We start from the raw sequence: 12,131 nt of genomic DNA, 5'->3' as shown, positions 1-12,131 counted from the left end.
GTGAGGCTCAATGGGAGGGAACTTTTGACTTTTTTGGTTGTTTTGGACTAGAAATCCCACAGTCCCATACTATTAAGTATCCTGGATAGGATTGTTAAAGAGTTGTAGCCAAAGTGTACAATTTGTATGTACCCAAAAAACTGGCTTCTATTATTTACTTATTTTCACACACCACCCATCTTCCATGGAGTTCAGAAAGAGACTGAAGCAGATGCTCAGATCCACCAACACCTTATAATCTTCAAGAGGTTAAAACCTTGGAAGAGAAAGTGGGCTGTTGCGTGTATGAGAAGGAGTGAAGGAAAGGAAATGGAGATACCACATCCCAGCTGAACATCTCTGTCTGAGTATAACTTGTAAATGCCTTGACCATGTCTGGGCAATTCCTTAGTTGCAATGCTCTATATAACAGTGTAGGGGTGCAGAACCTTTGACTGCCATATGCTTTGGTTAGACTTCCTAACAATCCTATCCAGCATAGCTAATAGTATGGGACTGTGGGATTTCTAGTCCAAAACAACTGAAGAGACAAAGGTACCCTATCACTGAACCTCACCATTGGCAAAAAGACTGGTAGATGGTATCTTATAGCCCCTAGGCTACTTCTCAGGATACTAGACCCAGATTATACAGAAGCTGGTCACTTCTCTGATAAGTGATGCCTGCGTAAGGGTTACTTGCTTACTGATTGCTCTTAGAAAATGATACTTTATTCTCCCCTTTATAGGTGACGTGTTTACCAATATAAGAAGAATGGCACCTTCTAAGCAAGAGCAGAAAACATACAGAGAAAAGAAAAGCAAGCATGATCACAAGGAGGTAACACCAACTCTTTCTCAGAAGAAGAAGAAGAAACATGTTGAAGAACTCAAGAACCAGGATAGACGGCAGCATGAAAGGAAGAGCAATGAGCAAGCTAATTCTGAAGAGACGTCCTCTGAGAAGGATGGCGATTCTGTTGTCTCTCTGCCAGGTATGAGAAAAGGCAACAGAGAGTTGAGAAGGGCAAAGAAAGGCAGAGAGAGTGGCTTCAAAAAGAAAAGGGGGAAGAGAGATTCCAAGGTGAAAGGAAATCCTTCTGACAGAAGCCATGGAGGCCAGTTTGCATACAAGGAACAAAAGACAAAAAGGAGTGCAAAGCAAGAGGATCAGAGCAAAGATGACGAAGGGTCAGAGCAAGAGCATCACGACAGTGACATAAACCATAAACAAAAGGACACAGAAGACAGTGAGAAACATGCTTTGAAGAGAAAATGTAAGAGTCAACCAAGTAAGGGAAAAAATGTCCCTGATACGGAATTCCTCAGAGTAGAAAGTGACGAAGGCTCCTCTTGGATGCTGGAGTCATGCCAAAGAAGAGGCTCTGATGACAGCAGGGAACAATATAAGAAGAAGCCTGACAGTAAGGCTACTAGGGTCAAAAGTGAACGGCACAAGAAGATACACATTAAAAAGCCAGGCAGGATGTTTTCCAAAGTACGTCCCGTGAATTCAGAAGATTCATCTTGTTCTGACGCCCGAGATGAATACACTTGGAATCAAAGAAAAAGGGGTAAAGAGATAAAAAAGAAAACAATCAAAACGAAAGAGGACAGACGTTCTTCAGAAGACAGTGAGGAGCAATTCTGTAGTAAGAAATGGTTACCAGCTATTATGGAAAGTCACCATTCAGGAAACAGAAGGGAAACAACCAGTGAAAGTGAAGGGAAGCCAGAAAGTGTAGCCAAAAGATGGGGATCTCAGAATGAAGAGAGTGATTCTGAGCTAGATGAGAAAATTACAAGGAAGAATAAAAAACTAATGCAAAGAGAAGCTACATCAGCTAACAGTAACAAGCATAGTGATGGTGATAGTAGAAGCTCCACAGAAGGAGGAGGAGGAGGAGGAGGAGAAAAGAGTGATGACAGAGAACATGAAAATCTATCAAGAAAGGGAAGTTACAAAAAAGATTCCAACTGTGAACAAAGAAGACCTGAAAGTGAAGAGGATGAAAATGAGATAAGTAGCCTTGAAGAAAACAATAGCACCAAGGCAAGACCACTCCCCAGTACTGTAAGATCAAAACTCCTCAATCTTGGCTTGACCAGAAATCTTCAAGAGAACGTCCAAGCAGAGAAGGGCAAGAATAGCAAGGGTCTGGTAGTCAGAACTGAAACCACATCCTTACCACAGGCAGTAAGGCATAAAAGACAATCTCCTAATCAAGCTGATGCATTCCAAGAAAGTACATGTTTAGAAGACCAAACAAACCAAGATACAAGAACAAGATTGGATGCAATGGTTTTGCTTGCCAAGAGATACCATCATCTGACTTCACAGTCTCAAATCTTTTTGAACCTAAAGAGTAGGCATAGAGAGGCTAAAGCTAAACTATTGACTGGTGACACACTTTGTTATTCCACTAAGACAGGAAAAATTGTTTCTGGTTTGGAGAAGACTCAAAGGATCCTTCCTAAAAAGGGCACAGGAAAGAACAACCCAGTGGCTTCTAGAGTTATGGAGGGTAAAGAATCAAGATCAAGTCTTTCCACTGCTTCAAGTTCATATTCTGACACTAAAAAGCTTTCTGCTGAGAAGAAGAAAGTTGGAAAAGTAACTGGGAAAGGTAAAAAGGCTAAAAAACAGGCCCTGGAGAGAAAAGAAGAAAAGGTGTTGGTGGAGGAACAAACTGAGGAAGAAGACATTGCTGAAGAAGACTTCCCATCTAAGCAAACAAGGTCCAAATCTCTCCAAACCCTTTCCGCATTTAGGAGAGTAACCCACTGGCTAAGCCATAAGCCCTTCCAGAAAGCCAACTTGAAAGGTCGCTTCTTAAGTGCAGTGCGTGCAGTTGGCATCTCAGAATGGCTGTTAAAGAGGTTTGGCAAGAAGAAGAAGAGGAGCAGCAAACCTTTTGGATTCAGGAGAAGAATGGCCATCCACATTGTTCGTACAGTTGGATTGGCCAAGAGGTGCAGCAGAGCTTCCCACGATTCAAGAAGAGAGCAGAGCAAGAAAGATGTATGTAGCAAAGGAAAGTCATGTTCCCTGTTAGAAGGTGATCAGACTGTAGTTGAGGATAAAATCATGGCGGTAAAACTGGAAGAGAGAAGGAAGTCTTCAAATAATTATCCTTGTGATGAAGTCATGAATCCCAACCGACAGTCAGATGAAGAGAGAAACAATGCTACTGATGGAAAGTTTGCCATTGTATTTCCCAGGGTTCATCAACTGGTGAAGTCAAAAGCTTCCTCTCTCAGAAGCTCTGGCAACAGTGGATTGCAGCTGCATCCACACACTCAGTCAAGAAGGAGGCCTCTAATGCCCACCCAATATGACTTTTCTAAACTTAATGGCCAAAGTAGCAGTCTGGGACTTCCTTGCAGTCCTCATACTGATACGTCCTTACCAGGTAAGGCAAATCAACCCATTCCTAAAACAGAAGAGCATTATTTATGCAAATAAAAGCTCTAAAGGCAAAACCTGTGTGACTCCATCTTAAGGAATTCTGGCATTTGTAGTTTGTTGTGGCAGCAGAGCTCTCTGACAGGGAAGGCTAAATAGCTGAGAAAACTACAACTCCCAGATTCCCGTAACATTGAGCCATGCCAGTTAAAGCAGTGTCAAACTATTTTATTTCTGCAGTGCTAATGAAGCCAAAGATGTAGCTGATTTTATTCTGCACAGTTTCTTCCAAACCTATGCTTTCAAGTACTCTCCTTCCAACTTCCTTGCATATGGAGTTCCAATTAGCAGCCGCATACCGACAAAAGGGGAGAATAACAAACAACTGCACACTGCATGTGACCCCCCCCCCCCCAGTAATTTCTGTGGTACCCACAGTCCCTCTGCCTCTGCCACTTGCCCAGTTCCAAATTCCAACAGAACAACAGCAGAAAAACTGCTTGCCATCTAAAAGGAGAATATTGTTCCTTAAACAAACTGAAGAACACCATTCCCCTCTAAAACAAAGCACACAATCTCTCTACACATTGTTTTGCTTTTTAAAATGTGATTTTACAGAAGAACCTGTCATTTAATTTTGTAGACTTGACCACAGGATTTGGTAGGACCAAGAAATGGGCCCCCAGCTAGTCCTTCCCTGAGCTCTTTACGCCAGCTTTCTTGCCTCTTTCTTCCTGAGTCTTCTCAGGTGGTTCCATCTGCCACCTCCCTCCCCAGGCGTAAATTGGTGTAAAACAAATAAAATCACACAGATTTAATGAATGTGACTGGAAGGCATTTGGATGGATCATTTTCACTAACCATTCACTAAAAACAAGTGTCTGGTAAGTATCAAACTTTGAAGAGGGGTAGTTATTTCGCATCCTCTTCCCAGAATTAACAATAAAAATTGAACTTTCCTTTGGGATATTTTTGTTAGGATTTTGAGGCCTTCCCCACAATTATTCTTTTAACTTTCACTGAAACTGAAAGCTGGTACTCTGGCATAGTGGTTTCAGTGTTGGACAGTTATTCTGGAGACCAGGGTTTGAATCCCAGCTCAGTCATGAAATCCACTAGGCAAGTCACACTCTCTCAGCCTCAGAGGAAGGTAATGGCAAACCTCCTCTAAACACTGAAAAAACAGCAGGGTGGAGAAACTGGCAGTACACTAATCTGCAATATATCTAAAGAATAGGGACTGAAACCATCACTCTAACATATACACAATAATGAATTGTTTATATACAGTGACCACAATGCAGTAATTCTGCAAAACATTAAATACACAATCCAAGTGCTTAGAGAGTATATATCCCAATTTATGCCCATATACTTCCTCAGGTGCTACCAGCCTCTGCTGCAGTGAAGGGGTTTCCACTAGCAGAGGATGGCAAATGGTTCCAGAAAATGTAGAATTCACAACTCTGATTCCGAGCTTTATTTCCACAAATCCTAGATAATAGGCCACACCTTAGTGGTTGCAGCAACACAGCATACTATTTGTAGAAACTGTTGAAAGTAAATGGATAGCAATGAACTGGAAAGGAAATGGATAGTAATAGTAGCAGGAAGGCAACTACCTTTGTAGGGATTTTTTTTTGGAAGCTCTTTCAATATATCTTTATTGACACTAATGAACTATATATCCCAACTAAGTATCCACTCCACAATCCAATATCCAGGATGCAGTTTTCCCCCCAAAAAACTTTCCAACAAACTCTAAACATAAAAGCAACATTCTGAAATACCCATTATCCCCCAACAATTAATATGTACTATATAATAATGCTGCTGAATTCTTACCTCTCTTGGAAATAAGGTATTCCCCATTAGATATACTAAGTCTTCCTGCATGCTGTTTTTTGCAAATAGCTTTATACAATCTAATAGCAATGGTTTTCAGATGGAACTAAATACCACTTCAATACCTTAAAGGGACATACCTATGTATGCTGCAAAAGCTCCTTGTATATACTGCAACTCCCCAAAACTGAAATCCTAGACATGGCTGAATCCACTTAAATAACAAGAGGGGAGGGAAACACTAGAATTGTAATACTAATTGTAATGAATACACCAACAGCTAATACTCCAGAGGACAGGATCAAAATTCAAAATGACCTGAATAGACTAGAAAGCTGGGCCACAGCTAACAAAATGAACTTTAACAGGGAGAAATGTAAGGTACTGCACTTAGGGCGAAAAAATGAAGTGCACAGATATAGGATGGGGGACACCTGGCTTAAGGAGACAACATGTGAAAGGGATCTAGGAGTCCAAGTAGACCTCCAGTTGAACATGAGTCAACAGTGCGCTGCGGCAGCTAACAAGGCCAATGCGATTTTAGGCTGCACCAATAGAAGTATAGTGTCTAGATCAAGGGAAATAATAGTGCCACTATATTCTGCTCTGGTCAGGCCCCACCTGGAATATTGTGTCCAGTTCTGGGCACCACAATTCAAAAAGGACATTGAGAAACTGGAGCGTGTCCAAAGGAGGGCGACTAAAATGGTGAAGGGTCTGGAAACCTTGCCCTTTGAGGAACGCCTTAGGGAGCTGGGGATGTTTAGCCTGGAGAAAAGAAGGTTAAGAGGTGATATGATAGCTCCGTTTAAATATTTGAAGGGATGTTATATTGAGGAGGGAGCAAGCTTGTTTTCTGCTGCTCCAGAGACTAGGACACGGAGCAACGGATGCAAGCTGCAGGAAAAGAGATTCCACCTCAACATTAGGAGGAACTTCCTGACAGTAAGGGCTGTTCGACAGTGGAATAAACTCCCCCGGAGTGTAGTGGAGTCTCCTTCCTTGGAGGTCTTCAAGCAGAGGCTGGATGGCCATCTGTCGGGGATGCTTTGATTTGGATTTCCTGCATGGCAGGGGGTTGGACTGGATGGCCCTTGTCGTCTCTTCCAACTCTATAATTCTATGATTCTATGATTTCATTACTTGATATATATATATATATATATATATATATATATATATATATATATATATATCTGTGAAATAAATATTGAATCCAGCAGTGGTATACAAGTCTTGAAACAACATTCAACATGAAGCCAGCTGTAAGAAATAACACTTCTGAATCTTTTTGAATATAAATAATAGTCCCAAAATATGAGTAGATTATCCAGAGTGTCACCAGTAGCAATATTCTGCTGTTTCACACAAAATATCTAATCAAAAACATGAGAAAAATTATTTGTAGCACTTGTAGAATAGGTAGCATGAAGATAAACAGTGTATTTTTCAATGGTAGCAATGTCCTTCAATGGTCTAAATCTTTCAATGATAGAAGACGGCTACCTCCGAAATAATATGTGGCCGTTTAGACTCACAGAAGTCTTCATCAGCATTACAACAACATTCTATGCCAGATTAGTGTCTCAATCTGTAATTCCATGCTTTTAAATGCATAAGGTTGATAGATATTAGTACCACAATCCACATTGGCTACAAAGTACAAAAATGCAAATGACACAAAGCAAACAACATTCTTGCTTACCCAAACCATAGGTCAGCTTGACTTAACAATTGCAAAGTTCCTGGTAAGAAATTAGCAGTGATTGTATGTTGTAATATACTTTTCTTATTCAATGACCTACAGGTGGCTAACTAATACATTGAATCTCTTAAAGGTATATATAACAGAAATGCAATGCACTGTATCTCCCAACACATAAACCTGATCCCCGGCTGAATAATTATACATATACATTACATGTACAAACAAGATGAAATATAATGTGATAAAGAACAGTATTACAAATATATTTTAAACAGTTTTAACTTCATAATCTCAAATTGTCCTCTGTCACACATGTTGCATGCCTCTATAGATTATAACATTACTTACACACACACACACACACACACGAGCTGCACAGTAACTGAATCTAGACAATTTCATAGAAAATTTCATAGAAAAGCAGACAAATCTAGACGCTTATTTAGGCCCGGCCTTAGGTATACTTGATGATAACTTGTGGATCCAAAACGATTCCCTCTGTAGAAATTTGGTTTGTATGGTACCACTAAAGAAGGGGCCAAACTTAACTTGTTCAATTGCAAAGCATTTCAGTGAATCTGGAGAGTGATACAATTGTAAACAGTGTGTAACTAGTGGGGTATCTGAACTTTTATTACGAATGGTGTTTTTATGCTCAGAAATTCTAGTTCTTAATCGTCTCGTGGTTTGTCCTACATAGATTTTCTGTCAGGGACATAAAATCACATAAATGACATTCTGAGAATTACAGTTTGTAAATGATTTTAACTCATAACATTCCCTTGATGTAGGATGTGTGAATGGTTTTATATTTAATGATAGTCTGCAACAACTACAGTGTCCACATTTGTAGTGTCCTCTGATATGAAATGACTCCTGAGCATGAACATGAAAGTCAGTATGAACTAAAGAGTCTTTTAAGTTTCTAGTTCTACGTAAAGCTATAATGGGTGCCCTCTTGTTACTTATACTGTAAACCTTCTGCTCGTTTTGGTTTTCTGAATCCACTTAAGAACAGCTTCATTCACTTGCAACAAACATAAAGTTAGATCAATCATATGGTTATGCAGATAATACTGATATTCATAAAACTGCTATTATTTAAGGTAGCATATTTGACTTTTGTTTTGTATTAACATTCAACCCCAGTATCAAACATAGGGGACACTTAACCTCTTATCTTCCACAATTAATATGTGACAGTCCAAAAATAATAATAACAACCACAATTCAGTATTAGTATTTTATTGTTGTATTGTTTGTAAATTGTACTAAGTGTCTTTTAAGGTTGTAATCCCACCTCGATCCGTGGGAGAGGCAGGAGGTATAAATAAACTATATTATTATTATTATTATTATTATTATTATTATTATTATTATTATTATCCTCTCCCTGAGGATCAAGGTGGGTTACAGTAAAGGATAATAAAATAAATAGTACAATAAATCATAAAATTTCACAATTCCCCAACTCACCACCAACATAAAATATAACAATTACAAATTCAAAAAATAATCAAATTACAAATTCAAGTTAAAATTAATTAAGACAGTTAAAAGATAGGCAGATAGTAAAAATAGATATGGGCAGATGGGGTTATCTTTTATTTTGGGAGGTCAGTCAGTCAGGGAAGGCTTGCTGGAAGAGATCCATCTTGACTGCCTTCTTAAAGGTATCAAGGGTGGTAATCTGATGGATCTCCTCTGTCAAGTCATGCCACAGTTTTGGAGCAGATGATGAAAAGGCCCTCTGGAACATAGTCTTCCATAGACTGAAACCCTGATTGTGGCTGTACGTATTGTGGCAAAACTCACAGAAATTGGTTTTAGTAAAAGAACCCAGTGTTATGCTATATGTTCATAGTCATGTACAAACTATTTTTCCCTTGGGTTATAACCCCCAACTAAATATTAATTATAAATAAACTGACAAATCTAAATGATAATTTAAACCATGAGGTTTGCTGGATTGAAGCCTGTGAATCCAAAAAGCTTCTTTTTGAAGAGGTTTGCTTTGTAAAGACCCTCTTTCAAAGGGATGAAACTGAGTCTGTTCTTTATGGGGGGGGGGGGGGAACCTTAAGGAGTCTCGTGGATGGCCAAATTGAATAAAGTGTTCTGAAAGAGGGATATCTAAGCTGCCATTCGTAATTTTACTTTTGTGTTCAATAATTATAGTTTTTAAATTCCTGGAAGTTTGGCTCATATGTATTTTTAGACACAGACACACAATAATATAAATAACATTCTTAGGATTACAAGTGGTGAATGACCTCAGTTGATAAAATTTCTTTGATACCAGGTGTGTATAATTTTCAATTTCCAAACATTGTTCACAATAAGAACAGTGTCTGCATTTAAAGTGACTGTAGTAGTCAAATGGTTCTCTTTACACTATAAAAAGTACGTGTGTACCAATGAATCCTTAATATTCATGGTTCTCTAACCCTATGATAGGTAATCTGGAACAACCTGGAATATTTTGAAACATATGCCAATGCTTGAAAATGATCCTTTTGATATGATGAGAAACATTACTGAACATCAAAGAACCTATCATTCTGTTGTGTGTTTTCTTGTCTGAAGGTGCAAACAATGAAGTTCTATCCTTTGGGGCTGCCCTATTTCTTGCCTGGGTAATAATATGGAAAGGGAAAAGCACTATTAGTCAGTTCCTGTTGAAATTGGTCTGCAACCACTTCATAATGGTTATCATTTGTGAAATTCCTTTTCAAATGTAAAAACTGAGAATGTGGTAAATTCTTTTTTTAAATGATAAGAATGGCAACTGAAAAAAATGTAACGTAAAATTTCAATCTGTAGATTTATGATAATTACTTACACCAGTTCTAGAATTGTTAATATACACTACAACATCCAAAATTGGAATTTGGTATGGATTAGAATGACATATAAATTTAACATGGGGATTAATGGTATTAATCCACACACACATAAACTTTAGTGGCTTGTGTAAAAAAGATGAAAATGTCATCAGTGTATCAACCATAAGACTCAAGATACTTGTGATATGGATTTACCTCCAAATTGGTAATATAAATTGACTCTAAAAAAACCATGTATAAATCGGCTTTGCTGGGGGCAGCTGGGTGGCCCATAGCTACTACCTTGATTTGGAGAAAAAATTGAATATCTAATCTAAAATATATTTTTCCCCCAAAATGACATCTAAAACACCCAACAGAAAATGTGTAGGTGGTTTCTGAACTGGATGAGACTGTAAATAGCGTTCAATTACTTTTCAAGCTTCTGAATGAGGTATGGATGTATACAAAGAATTTACATTTAAAGTGATAAGACAGGTGGATGATTCTACCTGTTTGTTCTCTATACATTGAATGAAGCGGCTCATGTCTTTTATATAAGAAGGTGTCTTTACAACAAAAGGGGCCAGGAGTTCAAAAACTGAGCTGACAGTTCCAAATGTGAACTTGAGCCTGAAATGATCGGTCTGCCTGGATGCAGAAAACCCGCCTTGTGAATTTATGATAAAATATAAAGAATAAGAATGTGAGGATTCCCTTATATAAAAAAGGATGCTGTAGATGACTCTTTATAGCCCAAGGACTATGCTTCTTGGATCATGACTTTAATAATATTCTTAATAGATTAAGTAGGATCATATCTTAAAGCTTCATAATTACTAATGTCACTAAGTTGGTGTTCAACTTTCTAGAAGGATAATTGTGGCTGTCTAAAAGAAGTATGGCTCATCCTTTACCTGCAGATTTTATGATGATACCCTGATTTGAGGCTAATGCTTTCAAAGTATTGCATTCTTTACGGTTCAAATTGTACCAAGGTCTCCTGAAGTTTTTTCTTTCTGATTTTTCAATATCTCTTAACACTACATCTTCAAAAGTGGAGATATAATGCTTGTGAACAACAGGATGAAATTGTTTGACCACATTTTACTTGCCATGGCTCAATCCTATGGAATTCTGGGATTTGTAGTTTTTTGTGATATTTGGCCTTCCCTTCCAGAAACCTTTGTTGACACAACAAACTACAGATCCCAAGATTCCACAGGATGGAACCATGGCAGATAAAGAGGTGTCAAATAGCATTAATTCTGTAGTGTGGCAGCAGCCCTAGTTTCTTAGAAAAGGATGAAGAATTCAGTTACGAATGCCAAGCTTGGCTGACTTAAAATGCAAGTAGGAATGAATGATGTGAACAAATACTTTTTGATGATATCGTTATTTTTAGAAGAAGGGAAGGTATCCTGGTGTCCTGGACCTTCTTACCTGGAAGAGGAAGATATGGAAGACCTAGTTCAGAGAACCGCGCCAGAAACTCTGGATCAAGTGCACTGGACTCAGCATCAGTCTCTCACATGTGATCCTGCGGCTTGGCTCAATTCCGAAATGCTGCTCCCAAGGCTCACCATTGAGAACTTGAGCAAGTGGAGTTTGTATAAAGAGCAGGCTGTTACCCAGTCTCCCAGGTCAAAAAAGGCGTCACAAGGGAGATGGGAAGCAGAAGACGTCAGTGAAGATATTCTGGAGAAAGACATGGCACAAAAACAGGTTAAGAGCATGGGAACCTGCTTTATACTAAGTCACTCCACTGATCCATGAACTCTACAAGATGAGGAGGGAATCATCCCCACCTCAAGTATTTTAGATTACAGCTCCCATAATCCCTTACCATTGACCATGCTGGTTGGGGCTTCTGAAAGTTTAAATGCAAAGCATATGGCAAGACAAAGGCCTGTTACAGACTGCCAAAATAAAGTTGCTTCGGGTCTCTTTGGAGGTATGCTGTTTAAATTATGCATGGATCCTAAGAATCCGGAAGCTGCACCAAAGCTGCACTCCAGTGCTTAGGAACGGAGTGTGGCTTTGGCGCGACCTCCGGACTCTTAGGATCCATGCATCATTTAAATAGCATACCTCCAAAGAGACCCGAAGCAGCTTTATTTTGGCAGTCTGTAACAGGCAAAAGTTTCTCCAGCCCTGGTCTGCAGCCTGAGACATTGGCTCTCCAGGTTCTTGGAAGGAGATATCAGGAGATGCCAAGAACCAAATGTCAAGACAGTGGCAGCTAGTGCTTCCATGCTAGTGGGATGGTGAAATCCGCTTCACGATTTAGTCAGGTAGTCAAGACACCCCCTATAATGCCTAGTTTAAGGAAACACACATTCAAACTTGATAGCCATGTTTAAATATTT

General features: G+C 39.0%; 1 protein-coding gene across 1 annotated transcript in view; it reads left to right on the top strand.

Moving 5' to 3' along the window:
• The first annotated feature begins 753 nt into the window (after positions 1-753).
• The window catches only part of LOC149322174 (unconventional myosin-XV-like), a 48,273-nt gene continuing 36,895 nt past the window's right edge, over positions 754-12,131 (top strand). The window contains exon 1 of the mRNA XM_089524174.1: positions 754-973. Coding sequence (XP_089380300.1) covers positions 754-973 — 220 coding nt within the window. The remainder of the gene's footprint in view (positions 974-12,131) is intronic.

Source organism: Sceloporus occidentalis, unplaced genomic scaffold (genome assembly GCF_023333645.1).
Source record: "Sceloporus occidentalis isolate IW3139 unplaced genomic scaffold, rSceOcc1.0.p SCAF_1, whole genome shotgun sequence".
Lineage (NCBI taxonomy): Eukaryota > Metazoa > Chordata > Lepidosauria > Squamata > Phrynosomatidae > Sceloporus > Sceloporus occidentalis.
The sequence above is the reverse complement of the archived record's forward strand: the minus strand, read 5'-3'. Positions and strand labels throughout refer to the sequence as shown.